The sequence below is a fragment of the Trachypithecus francoisi genome, unplaced genomic scaffold (assembly GCF_009764315.1).
Source record: "Trachypithecus francoisi isolate TF-2019V2 unplaced genomic scaffold, Tfra_2.0 Lachesis_group5, whole genome shotgun sequence".
NCBI classification, from domain to species: Eukaryota; Metazoa; Chordata; class Mammalia; order Primates; family Cercopithecidae; genus Trachypithecus; species Trachypithecus francoisi.
The window spans coordinates 112,662,789-112,676,690 of record NW_022681470.1 but is presented as its reverse complement, the minus strand read 5'-3'; the positions used below and the strand labels follow the sequence as shown (position 1 = coordinate 112,676,690).

Genomic DNA, 13,902 nt, shown 5'->3' with positions numbered 1-13,902 from the left:
GGGCTCCCATGGCCGTGACACCCGTGGCATCTTCCGAGTCCATCAGTTTGAGAAGGTGAGTAGATGAGTCAGGGTAAGGAGTGGACCTTTCTCTCTCTCCAGAAGGGTTAGACGAGAGATGGGATCTGTGTTGCTGAGGCCCATCCTGGCTCCAGCTTTTCCTCTCATTGCTTACCTCTGTGTTTCTGGGGAAGTGCGTGGTAGAGTGGCATGGAGTATGGACCCTGAAACCAGGCTGCGGCTTTGCCACTCACCAGCTGTGTAACATTGGGCAAAATACATAAGCCCCCAGTGCTCCACTTCTGCGTTTGTACGAAGAGGATAACAGTAACGGTGCCTGCCTCACCAGGCCTATTGTGGCCTATTGTGAGGATTATCCCCATCAATATATATAAAGCACTCAGAACAGGGCTGGCATGCATATGGGAAGCTTGCGCCATAAGCATTTGCTCTTGTGGTCCGGTCCCAGTTGCTGGGGGCCCAGCCTTGTCTGCCTCCCAGTGGTGTGGAAACAGGTCTTCATGGCAAGGATGTCTTCCGCTGCAGTCCTTTATTCACCCTATACTGCTGTCACCATCTCTTTGGGTCCCTCTCTGCAGATTGAACAGTTTGTGTACTCGTCACCGCATGACAACAAGTCGTGGGAGATGTTTGAAGAGATGATTACTACCGCAGAGGAGTTCTACCAGTCCCTGGGCATTCCTTACCACATCGTGAATATTGTCTCAGGTATGGGACCCAGCCTCTTCCCAGCCTCCCTTTCCTGCATCCCACAGACGCCAGCCACCCTCACCAGCTGAGCTGCCACACAGAGAAACAGATCACAAGTCGACTCATTGCCCACATTAATTAAAATATTACCCTCTTCTCACTGGGGAGTATTTGGTGTTAAGAATATCTGGATGTGATTTCACCTCTGGAGACAGGACATGAATTACAGAATTCTCCAGGCTTGCTAAAGGTTAGCCTTCTGAAATACCATCCCTCCTTCATGAGTTCTAGGGGTTTTTCCTTACAGGTTCTTTGAATCATGCTGCCAGTAAGAAGCTTGACCTGGAGGCCTGGTTTCCGGGCTCAGGAGCCTTCCGTGAGTTGGTCTCCTGTTCTAATTGCACGGATTACCAGGCTCGCCGGCTTCGAATCCGATATGGGCAAACCAAGAAGATGATGGACAAGGTAGATGGCCCCCAGGGAGGTGGGAAGCAGAGCCTTCAGTACACGGCCCGTCCGTCTTATTTCTCAGCCTCTGGGGTGCACTCGTCCCCAGCATCATGGGAAAATCTGAGCTTCTCAATCCAGACCAAAAAGGGAATCTGAAAATGCCTTCTACTGAGTCAGGACTGAGTTCTTTTAGCTAGAAACCTGAATCTAGCTCTCTTCTGTAAGGTAATTCTAGCTTTTCTCTTTCTGGCTTTGTTTTTCTTAACTCCAGAGAAAGAATAATCTCCATTTATCTACACAGAACAAGTTGGAGGCTTCCCTCTTCTCACCCAAGAAGGTCTGGGTTGTAAGCTGTTCTCTTCAAACCCAATTTTCAGGCCCTACTCTTTTCCAAGTCAGGGGCTTGAAAGGGGTGAAAAGGAAAGGCCACAATAGTAGTTTCTTCCTTCCCTCAAAGGGCCCAACTCCTCAAACTACCAGAAGCTACCACTTGTCACTCATGGAGACATGAGGGATCTTTCTGCAGTTATCTAACAGGCAATAAATATCAAATAATTCAAATTCAGAAAAAAGTTGCTAAGGGGTCGAACCCATCATTTTGATTTGGACAGTTGTGGTTGGGGAAGTCTGGTTGAATGGATGGTTCCTGGCCGTCCGTAAGAACAGCTGAGAGTTGAGCCCGACTTCCCCTCTGGGACCCTGTCTTCCCAGGTGGAATTTGTCCATATGCTCAATGCTACCATGTGCGCCACTACCCGTACCATCTGCGCCATCCTGGAGAACTACCAGACAGAGAAGGGCATCACTGTGCCTGAGAAATTGAAGGAGTTCATGCCGCCAGGTAAAACTCCCAGCTCATCTCATCACCCTCCTCTTTTCTGTCTTCACACTCTTCAAAAGAGCAGGCCCCTTTCAGGTATAGCAGGTTTTTTTGTTCGGACACAGCCCCTGAAACTCTTGTCTGCCGTCTCGGGCTGGGCAGGGCAGGGGGCCTGGTTGAGAAAGTAGCCAGTGCAGGTATGATACGGAAAGGCTGCTAAGATTCAGACTAGGGAAGAAAAGAATAAAGGAAACGGGTGCCTATCAAAGGGACCCCTCTGTTCAAAGGGATCATTGTCTTGTTGAATTCTCCCCAGAGGTCTTAGGGCTTTGACTGGCTGAGAAGCAATAGGTCATGTGGTTGACTCTTCCCCCCCAGGACTGCAAGAACGGATCCCCTTTGTGAAGCCTGCACCCATTGACCAGGAGCCATCCAAGAAGCAGAAGAAGCAACGTGAGGGCAGCCAAAAGCAAGCGGCAGCGAGAGGCGCCACCCTAGAAAGCAGGCTGCAGAGCATGGAGGTCACCGACGCCTGAACAGTCCTGCGTCCCTGTTTGCTTTCATTTCTGTCTGCTGAGATCTCAGAGCCTGCCCAACAGCAGGGAAGCCAAGCACCCATTCATCGCCCTGCCCCCATCTGACTGTGTAGCTGAGAGGGGAGCAGTGCCGTGTACCACACAGATGTTCCTGTCTCCTTGCATGGGCATAGGAACCCCTCACTGATGACTGATGAAACCATGCAATAAAGCATCTCTGGGGAGGGCTTAGGACTCTTCCTCAGTCTTCTTCCTGGGGCTTGAACCCCGCCTCTGACGGTTCTCCCTGATACACACTTCTGCTTTTCCTTCCAAATTAGGCTGCTCCCTCCAGTTAGCAAGTTACAGAGCCTTTGAACAGGTAGGTGAAGGGAGGGGTACACTTAGAAAAGGCTCAAGAGGCAGGTGGAAAATGGAGTCTGAATCACACAAGCTTGCATGGCAAGGGCCAGGATCCTCCTTTACAAATATGTTCCTGCTTGAAATCATTAAGGTAGGACTGGCTTAGAGCCAGAACTGTTTTAAAAGCCTCTTAGCACTTCTGATCCCTACAAACGACTCTGTGGAAAGGGAGAGGCTGTATTGAATCCAGAAGAGCCCCTAGCTTCTATCCCTAGCACAGGTTGGGGACTTATTAACAGCAGTTTCTCTCGTTACAGCCACCCCTACATGGGGAGACCAACTGCATACCATCTTGCTGCTGCACCTCCAAAGGACTGAGATAGCCAGCAGGGCAGACGAGAGGAGAAAAATGTTGTAGTCCCTTTGTGGAGCTCCCACTGTTGCCCTAATAGCCAGTTCCTTTCGCAGGGGAGGCTGATGTTCAGGCTGTTTATTTACCTGCTGCCTTTCATCTGCAATCTACAAACCCTAAACTTTAATAACAGCTTCTGTTAGTTTAATGCCTCTTTCCTAGGAGGTTAAAATACTCCCTATAGGTGATCTCTTTTATCTTTGTGATGGTCCCAGAAGGTAGGGTGGGGGACATGATTATATGATTATGCCTGTTCCATCCTTTGGAAGACAGAAATACAAGGATGGTAAGGGAGATGAGACAATGTGGCCTGGTGGAGGTCGGAAGTCCTGACTCCTCGGCAGTGCTTTATGTTTCCTTGGGAGGTTGAGAGCTGGAATGTGAACTGGGCTGTCACTTAGGAGCCTTTATCTCACCTCAGCTTCCTTAGTCCCTGAGCAGCGACTTCCCTGGGACTGCTGGAGCATGGTACCAAGGCAAAAGGGGCCATGTGCTCTGTTTTCCACTGAGGGCTTGGGATTGATCCTATTAATCTTGCTATTGGAAACCCTGTCAAAAGTGAGGTAGGTGTGTGAAAGGGTGACAGTGGCTCTCTTGTCTTACCTGGCCATGCCAGCTGGGAGCCCACAGGCAGACCCAAGCAGCCCGCCTGGGCTATATATAGCCCATTGCCCCAGCTCTGGGATAACAAAGCCAGAAGGGGCAAAGCAAGCTGCTCCCATTTGTAATTCAGAAGGACCAGAAACTCACATTCCTGTGGCCTCAACTCTTTGGTTTGAAGAAAGGCAGCTTATACAGGGAGCAGGAGGCTAGTTTTGCCCCACCCCCTATACCATTCCAGAAGCCCACTGGGAACTCTCACAGGGCCCTGAATGCCCCTGCTCTGCTTTAGAAGTCCCTACAGCTGCCTGTTCCACTCCCCACGCCTACCTGCTTTGGCTCCTGGTGCCTGTGACTTCCTACCAGTAGGAGGTTCTGCTTTCTGCCATGGCCCCGAGAGCTCTGTGGGAGGGCAGAAGCTGGGGCTCTGAGTCCCTGGGGACCTAGCTGACCTAACCTGCTGGAGCTGGCTGCCTGGACTCCCAGCTGCTTTGTGCAGAGAGACCCTCCCGCCCTGGGCAGCCCAGCTTCCCCTGCCAGCCTTCCTCCTGCCCATGTGGGGACTGGTGTAGGAAACTGGCTAGGAAGACAGCTGTATGGACGAACTGGCCTGGTAGAGAGTAATTGTAAGGGACCCCGTGCTCCCAGAAGCCAGAGGAGAGGAAGTCAATGGTAATGAAGGCAAGGCTGACTGTGGCTGAGGTCCCTCCCCACAGGTCATGCCCAAGAGCACAACAGCAGGAGGGCACACACAGCCACCGAGTGCTTACCCTGGGCCAGGCACCATTAGGAGCAGGGTTTACAGAAGAAAGAATGTAACACAGTTTTTGCTCTCCAATAACTGTTGGGAAAGGTGTGGTTCGCCTTCCTTCAGAGAGGGAAAACCAGACACTCTCCCTCCCTGAGGCAGTGGGATGGGGCTGATGCAAGCTTCACTTAGGAGGGGCCAACCCACCTGGAAGCCGAGCATTTGGGAACAGGCCCAGTAGCCTTGACTCCACCCTGCCAGTTGCCTCCCCATCCCACGCCTGATGCCCTCATCCCTGGCACCTTGACCTGCCCCATCTCCAACCTTAGCTACCCAGGTTACCTCAGTTAGCAAACACCCTGCGGAGGCCTAGTGGAGTGAGTCAGAGCCCTGGGTCCCTCACCAGCCGTGGGTTCCCACACCCAGGTGTTCAGGGCCCAAGATGCAGGTCTGGGTGCTTTAGGCAGGGAGTGAGAGAAAACACTGGGACCAACAGTCTGGCCTCTCCACCAAGAGAGACAACCATGAACCAGACCTCCAGAAATTCTAAAGAGTCTGGTAACTGGGGACCCAATGTAAGACCCAGGGACCTGCCTGCGCTCATAGTCCAGGGTGGGCAGGGCAGCTCCTTAGCCAAACACTGAAACCTCACTCCTGGGAACCAACATTCTCCTAGCCGTCTGTCCTGCTTTTCCTCCCCTGAAGCTTTTCCAGTTTACCCCAGGTCCTGAGAGTGCCTCCTCTCCCCAAGTCGGCATCCTTCCCGGGGGTACGCGGCAGGGCTGGCCCTGGCTGCACTCCCAGGGTGAGTCTGACAGAGCTGGGATGGGCCCCAGACAAATGTGCTGCGTGTCCAAGCCTGTGCCAGGATGAGGGGCCTGGGCCGCTCCCCCAGTTACCTCGCAACATGGGGCTCCCCAGCAGCTCTTCCCAGGTACAAAAGGAGAGGCATCCTTGCAGCCTGGACTTGGCCAGGTCCTGGAGGGGCTGATTCCTCAGCCTCTGACATTGCCCTTTTAAGAGCCCTCCTAAAAGCCAACTTGTAATCCCAGCACTTTGGGGCGCCTAGGTGGGCAGATTACCTGAAGTCAGGAGTTCAAGACCAGCCTGGCCAACATGGTGAAACCCCATCTCTACTAGAAATACAAAAAATTAGCCGAGTGCAGTGGTGCGTGCCTGTAATCCCAGCTACTCCGGAGGCTGAGACAGGAGAATCACTTGCACCTGGGAGGCGGAGATGCCATTGCACTCCAGCTCAGGCAACAAGAGCGAAATTCTGTCTCAAAAAAAAAAGCCCTCCCCATGGGGGCGGGGTGAGGGTGCTGCAGGCAGGTTCATGTTGCAGAAACCCAGCAATGTGCAGCTCCCCATCCACCTGCCGGGAAAGAAGCCCTGAACTCCAGGTCTCTACCTCTCTGGGACCTTCAGGCAGAGGTAGGGTGTCCCAGCCACCTCCAAGAGAACCTCTTGTTATGGAGGGGCAGGTCCTCTTCTGCTGCTCTGACTGGCTGGTTCACAAGCCCTGCATTTTGGAGACTGGTCCCTGTCCCTCCGTAGGACTTGCTTTCCTTCCTCCTACACAAACCTGCTGTCAAAATGGTCTGGGAGTTTATTTTCATTGAGGTGTAAATTGCTGATAAGACTGTGTGACCTTCTGGGACAAGTGGTTTTTAAACCCTGAAGAAACTGAAGAATTACGCTCCCATTTGGAATAGGTTTCATCCTTGCCTCCTTCCATCTTGTCTCAGAGAAAACCTTTTTTTTTTAACTCCTTCTCCAAAACCAAGTCTTGTCTACTTGTGCCCTGGATCTCACCACTGTCCTGCGTCCCCTGAGTCCTTGTTCTTGAGCTAGCTCTCTGCTGAACCTCCCGTCCCGCGTCCTCTCAGTCCAGACCTGCTTACATATTCCCCATCTGAAAATAGCCATCCTGCAGTCCTGCTGCTCCTGTCAAATTACAATCCCGTCTGGCTCCTGACCCTGAAAGATGAATGAACAGTGGACACTTGCAGGCTCTGCTACCTCATTAACATTCCCGGCCCTTCTTCCCCCCCATCCCCCTCAGAGGGAAGGTGAACTCCTCCAGAGGAAACTGCATGAGGGGACAGAAAGAAGGCCTGAATGGCTGGAGCACAGAGTAAGGGTGATACTAACTGGAGGCTGGAGATGTGGGCAGGGTCAGGAGATGGCACCTGACCCTAATGCTGGTCTCTGCCTCCACTTTCCCTGCTGCTCTGTGACCTCCACATGCAGGGCTCTCAATTCCATTCTCTCTCATCTGAGCATCTCCACCCACCCCCAGCATACACATTGGGCATCTCCTCTTAGTATTCAGGCACCCCAACACACACCTGAGACTCACCCTGGACAACTCCCTCCTCTCCATCCCCAGGGGCCAGTCTGTTTCGCAGCACCATTGAGTCTTCATCACTCAGGTCTGTCCCCTTGACAGCCTGCTCCCTGGCCCCAGCACAGGCCCTCCTCCTCCTGCACTATTGCAGCGGCCTCCTTGCTAGTCTGCTGGACCTCAGTCCCTTCTTCTGGCGCAGCCTCCTCACTGTGCCAGATTAGCCTGCCAGATAGCACAGCCATGATCATTCCTCCCCTGCCAAAACATCTCAGATGGTTCCCCTCAACTTACAAGGTCCAGACTTCTCAGCTGGAGTCCCAGCTCATCAAAATGTGCCCCCAGTTCAGATTAACGGCTCTCTGCTCCTTATTCCCACCACCCCCTTGTTTCCCCCTGTGTCCCGGCACTGACCGTGCGTTGCACCTCTCCACGCTTGCTCACGCTGTTCCCCTGCCTGGATGCCTTTTCCTCCTGCCTATTAGTGGAATTATTCCTTCCTCTTCAAGATAGCTCAAATGCCACCTTCTTCTTCTTCTTTTTTTCAGACGGAGTTTCACTCTTGTTGCCCAGGCTGGAGTGCAATGGCGCGATCTCGGCTCACTGCAACCTCTGCCTCCCGGGTTCAAGCGATTCTCCTGCCTCAGCCTCCTGAGTAGTTGGGATTACAGGCATGCGCCGTCAGGCCTGGCTAATTTTGTATTTTTAGCAGAGACGGGGTTTCTCCATGTTGGTCACACTGGTCTCAAACTCCTGACCACAGGCAATCCGCCCATCTAGGCCTCCCAAAGTGCTGGGAATACAGGTGCGAGCCACCACGCCCGGCCAAATGCCACCTTCTTTAAAAAGCCCTCCCTCACTCCTCCACCCCCACACAAAAGTATTAGTGACTATTGCTCTGTGACAGCTTTTGTCTCTGTCCAAGGGACTGGCTGTTCCTTGAGGACATAGTTCATTTGTGTACCTCTCACACTTAGTTACCTATTCCTGTGGCTGGAGCACGGCTCTGGCCAGACAGGACCTCCCTCCTCGGCCTGCTCTGACAATCTGAACAGATCAGTCACATTATTCAGAGGGTGCTTGGGGATTTGCCTCTCGAAGCTCAGTCCCAGGTTCCATCTCTTTCCGCCCTGTGCTCAGAGGCCAAAAGTGTTCTCAGCTGGATCTTAGACGGCTCTACATCCTTATGGAATGCTGGGCCTATTAAGCCACCCTTGACAAAGTACACTGGCACTGTGGGTTGAATCGATCACTAGGATAAAGCATCCAATATCATCTTTTAACAAGCCCCAAAGAAGGTCTGTCTCACAGGGATGGGACATCAAAACCTCTACCCCTGGCTGCAGCAGGCATGGGGAATGCAGTTTTGTGGTTAAAGTGAATGAGTTCACAGCTGCTGCCCTTAGAACAGCTAGAGACCCAACTGGCCTACCAGATGGTGGCTCCAAGCCTAAAGGGACACCTGGTCACCCCTTTCTGCCATCCGTCCTCCATTCATGTATTCATTTTATCTTTTATCTTTTTTTTTTTTGTAAAGACAGAGTCTTACTCTGTCACCCAGGCTGGAGTACAGTGGCATGATCTCAGTTCACTGCAACCTCTGCCTCCTGGGTTCAAGTGATTCTCACATCTCAGCCTCCCAAGCAGTTGGGATTGCAGGCTCATGCCACCACGCCCAGCTAATTTTTGTATTTTTTTGTAGAGACAGAGTTTTGCAATGTTGGCCAGGCTGGTCTCAAACTTCTGACTTCAAGTGATCAGCCTATGTTGGCCTCCCAGTGTTCTGGGATTACAGGCATGAGCCACTATGCCTGGCCCATGTTTTCATTTTTTGACCAATATTTTCCACGTGCCTACTCTGTGTCAGTCCGGTGCTAGGTGCCAGGTGTAGGCATTCAAGACATATGTGTTCTCATTGGTCCTGGAGCTCACCGCCAGTGGGTAAGACAGATGTTAGCCATGTAAATACTTTATGTAATTACAAGTTGTCATACGTGCCAGGAAAGTGGGGGCATTTAAGACTGCCATGTTCAACAGCTGGAAGGCAGCCAGCGTGTCCAGAACAGAGTGAGAGGGGAGGAGTGAGAACAGGCAGGGCCACTCCACACTGGACTTTGTGGATAAATATAAGGACGCTGGATTTTATTCAAGATACAACAGAGGCCCAAGGCAGGGTTTTCAAAAGGGAAGTCACATGCTCAGATCTAAGGCGGTGCAATAGTACCCTGTGAAGGATACCATTAGGTGTCCTTTAATCAGATAAATCCAGAATGTGGCACTTCAACAAGAAAACTGGACTCTTCAGTTGATGTCACCAAAAAGGAAAGAAAGAGAAATTTAAAAAAAATTAAAAACTGACATGTGACCAAATGTAATCCACAAACTTGAAAGCAGCAGCTGTCTAAGACCTTTGGGAGACAGTAAGGAATTTGGATTGGATTGGATATTAGATGACACCAGGAATTCCCCTTCATGTTCCTGGTCGAAGCAGCAGTCCTGTGGGTGTGTAAGAAAGGGAAGAAGGGGAGGCCCTTGGAAAATATTGGTCAAAAAACGAATACCTGAAAGGAGGAAGGAAGGATGGATGGATGGATGGATGGATGGATGGATGGATGAGTGGATGGATGGCAGAGAGGGCTGACCAGATGTCCATGTATGACTGGAGCCACCATCTGGTAGGCCAGCTGGGTCTCTAGGCTACTCTAAGGGCAGCTCCAAACTCATTCACTTTAACCACAAAACTGCATTCCTGGCTGGACGTGGTGGCTCACACCTGTAATCCCAGCACTTTGGGAGGCCAAGGCAGGTGGATCATGAGGTTAAGAGTTCGAGACCAGCCTGGCCAACATAGTGAACTCCCATCTCTACTAAAAATACAAAAGTTAGCCGCACATGGTGGTGCATGCCTGTCATCCCAGCTACTTGGAGGCTAAGGCAGGAGAATCACTTGAACCCGAGAGGCGGAGGTTGTGGTGAGCCAAGATCGTGCCACTGCACTCCAGCCTGGGCGACAGAGCAAGACTCTGCACCCAAAAAATTAAAAAAAAAAAAAATTCTTCATTCCCTAACTCTCAGGAGCTGCCTGTGGAGGGGCCCAGGGCTCAGGCACCTTATTTTCCTCTCATTCTTCAAAAATTGAGAGAGATAAAGCAGAGTGTCAACAATTATTGAATCCAGACACCAGGCACAGTGGCTCACATATGTAATCCCACTTGAGACCAAGATTTGAGATCAGCCTGTGCAACACAGCAAGACCCCGTCTCTAAAAAAAAAAAAAAAAAAAAAAAAATAGCTGGGCATTGGCGGCCTGCGCCTGTAGCCGCAGCTGTTCAGGAAGCTGAGGTGGGAGGGCCGCTTGGGGCTATTTTCAAGCAGTGGAGGCTGCAGTGAGCTGTGATCGCACCACTGCACTCCAGCCTGGGCAGCAGAGTGAGACGCTGTCTGAAAAAAATAAAATAGAAAATATTGTTGAATCTAGCAGGAGAATATCTGGTATTATTTATACCATTACACCACTCTTTCGATTTTTCTGAATGTTTGAAATTTTCTCAAATAAAAAACTGGGGGAGGTTTTTTAAACCTAAAAAATGTTTAATAGTTTTAAAAAAAATTACTTTGACTGCCGAGCAGAGACTGGTTTGGGGGGAAGTGACCACATGAAGAATCCATAAAATCCTGACTGAGTATCCCCCTCTGTGACAGACCTGAAGTGGGGCACTGAGAAACAACAGAGCCCCCACAAGGAGTGCACCCTCCAGCCTTGAAGAAAGTGGGGAACAGTGGACGAGGCATGGCAGGTAAGTATAGAGCAAAGGGTGTTCAGGTTTCTGGCCGCCCCCACCCCCCAGTCTGCTGGCTCCTGGTCCCTTCACGCCACTCACCCCACAGTCCAGGAAACCCTCATGGCCAGGTTCTCTCCTTCTGGTTTCTATGCCCTTTCTAAAGCAGCACGGAGTCCAGAAATGGGATCGGGTGCCAGGGCCTCTTCCCCATTCTCTCCTTCCAGAGAAACTGCCCTGCCCACCCACAGAAGGTCACCATGACTGTTCCCATCAGCGGCCTCCCTCCCTACCCCTCCTTCCCTGCAGGCCATTGGTTCCAGAATTTCAGCCCACAAGGATCTGCCCAAGGCAGAGCTCACCTTGTTCTTCGCAGTGTGGCCCCTGTCTGCCCCTCCAGTGTGCTGGGCCACAGGAGGTCCACCCCAATCTCGGCTCCAGCCAAGCTGATGCTTGCATTTCATTCATTCATTCATTTCATTCATTCATAGTGTACTGCTTAAGAGCGTAGGCTCTGGGCCAGATTGCCTGGGTCCAAATCCTAGTTCTTCCATTACTAACGATATAATCATGGAGAAGACACTTAATGTATAGCTTAAGAGACTTAACTAATGAATTCCTCTTCCAGGAATGCTGTTCCTGATTCTTGAAGATGCAGCCCAAGTCCTGTCTCCCCTAGGAGGCCCTCTGGGATTTCCTCCACCCTCACCACTCTCTCCTCTGAATTCCTTTAGCCTTTTCTGTCTCATTTGCTTCTGGAGCACTTCACCCATGCGACCCCTGTGCCTTATCCAGGGGGCCCTCAGGAAGCAAGCTGAGTAAGGAAATCCCATCAGAGCTAAAGGATAGCCCCAAGGCCAGCCAAGCAGGTCTCCTTCCTTCCCAGAGCCTCCACTGTGAAGTGGGAGGTTTGGACTAGAAGGGCAATAAATTCTCTTTTAACAGACCCCAAGCCCTTGCTGCCCCTTGATAGCACCTAGAAGCTACGCAGAAAGGAAGCCTAAATGTCCCTTACACATAGGAGGGAGGTCCATAGCTTCCTTACAACTGGGAAGCTCCATGAAGCAGGCAGCCCTTCCCTGGGAATCAGGGAGGCCTCCACCAGGGCAGCCCCTCCCTCATTGGAGACTCTCAGTGATGCCTATGAAACTTGGAAATTCCCTCCTGCTTTTGGGAGTTGGAAGTATCTGAGTATCTGAGGAAGTCATGGGAGAGAGCTCCGTCCTGTGCCCCGGGAGGGAGGACCGGGGAGGATTAAGGACTATTTGCCAAGCATGCCTGGGGATGAAGCGAAGCGTTCCTTGGATCCCCCAACCTATCCGCCCTTGGGTGGAAAGGCCAGCCACCTGGAGGGGTCTCCTGTGCTCATGCCTTCCCTGGCAACCCTGCCTCAAGGTGCAAAGCTCCAGAACCACATTCCATGATCCAGAGCCAGGGCTACTCTTTCCTCCCACCCAGAAAGCTTATTTTAGCAACACAGGGAGAGAGATGAATGGAGAGCTGCAGCGTCTCCACGGGTTGGCTTGGGCCTTCACCAGAAATGACAGTCTCATTACCCAACCCCAATGCAAAGGATAATTAACAGATGGTATAATTTCCAAGCATTCTCTGCACCACATGGCTATTAGGTGAAGAACAAAATGCCCAAGCAGCCCCTAGATCCTTCCAAACCCCAGAGTCTGAGGAAGTCTGGAGAGGCAGAGCCCCGTGGAGGCTGTGTAACCCACACCTCCATCTCCAGAGCTGCCCTTGGCCTTGCTCAGAGGAAGAAAGCTCCTGTTTGGTCAAAGGGGAGGGCATTTCCTTGAGCCATGGGTCCCCCTGCTACCTACTTCTCTCCATCCTGCCAGCACAGTCTAACCTTAATCTTTCTTGCTGTACTCCAGGCCCATCTCCTTTCCTGTTTCCCCAGGGAAAAAGAGAAGAGCTGATTTCTCATCCTTGGCCTCACTGTGTGGTCACACATTCATTGGGCCTGGGGCTAGAAATCCTCTGCTGTGACCCAGTGAGAGTGGCACCACTGTGACCAGGGGGCAGTGGTAGAAGGGAGCACCTGATCCAGTACTTTTCAGATGGGTTCCTCCAGACCCTCAAGTTCCACAGAGCAGCCCAGGGATTTCTTGGTTGGGGGAGTGGTAAAGAGGGGCAAGGTCCTGACCCCCTCACTTCAACCCAGCAGCACTACTCGCCTGTTCTATATTCTGGCCTTCCACTTCAGATTTCTTTTGAAGAAAAGGATTCTACTGCTAAATAAACATTCGAGAACCATTCACCTTATTCAATCCCCTCATTTTACAAAAAGGGACACCGAGGCACAGAATTTGAGCAAGGTCACACAGCTGTGGGGTTGGAGGCTGGGACCCAGGCCAGGGCCTCCCCCGAGGCCAGCTCTCTACCACCTGACTGGGCCCCCTGGCTGCTCCAGGATGTAGGGAAGCCTTTTCTGGGTCGCCTGCACGGCTCCTGCCTGATTCTCCGTGGTCCAGCTTCATGTCTGGTCCTCTCCAAGGTCCCCTGGAATCCCGCACACCCTCTCAAGTGAAGCTACCGAGAAGAAGGTCTGGAGCCCGGGTACTGGGTAGGGCCTCCTCCTTGGTCACAAAACTGTGGCGGAATGAGGGGGTAGCCGCAGGACACGGACAGGGAGGCAGAAGGGGGTGAGAGGCCGACTCTCTAGACAGGACCTCAGGGGGCAGTGCAAGCCCCTTGTCTCCGATCCAGGAAGCCTGTGTTAAAGCTAGGCTCCACCGCAGCCGGCCTCCGAATCTGGTGATAGTGTGTTTACACCACCTGGCTTCCACCCGCTCTGACGCTTCTAATTTACCTCTCCGGAAAAGCCCAAGTGGTGTCCAACACGAGGCTGGGGTCATTCTTCCAGCAGCCGGACCTCAAGGGGCATGCTGGTCACACCGCAGCCTCGCTGGTGGGGTGGGGTGGGGGAGACGGTAGGGAGGGAGTGGGCTCAGTAGCTCATTGTGGGTGCTTCTCTGAGCTTTTGGAGGCTTTGTAGTGTTGCTCAGGGCCCTTTTAACCGTCTGACCCGGGACCTATGGGAGGGGACAGCAATGAGGGCTCTTAGGACTGGCATGAACTGGGAACTTGGCCTCTGAGAACCCTTAAAATATTTCGGAAACCTCTAGGCATACTTAGGGTACTG

General features: G+C 52.0%; 1 protein-coding gene across 1 annotated transcript in view; it reads left to right on the top strand.

Moving 5' to 3' along the window:
* The window catches only part of SARS1 (seryl-tRNA synthetase 1), a 33,767-nt gene extending 30,985 nt beyond the window's left edge, over positions 1-2,782 (top strand). Inside the window, 5 exon segments of the mRNA XM_033198039.1 lie at positions 600-729; positions 1,019-1,176; positions 1,433-1,498; positions 1,873-2,002; positions 2,360-2,782. Coding sequence (XP_033053930.1) covers positions 600-729; positions 1,019-1,176; positions 1,433-1,498; positions 1,873-2,002; positions 2,360-2,517 — 642 coding nt within the window. The 3' untranslated portion in view covers positions 2,518-2,782.
* The last annotated feature ends 11,120 nt before the right edge of the window (positions 2,783-13,902 follow it).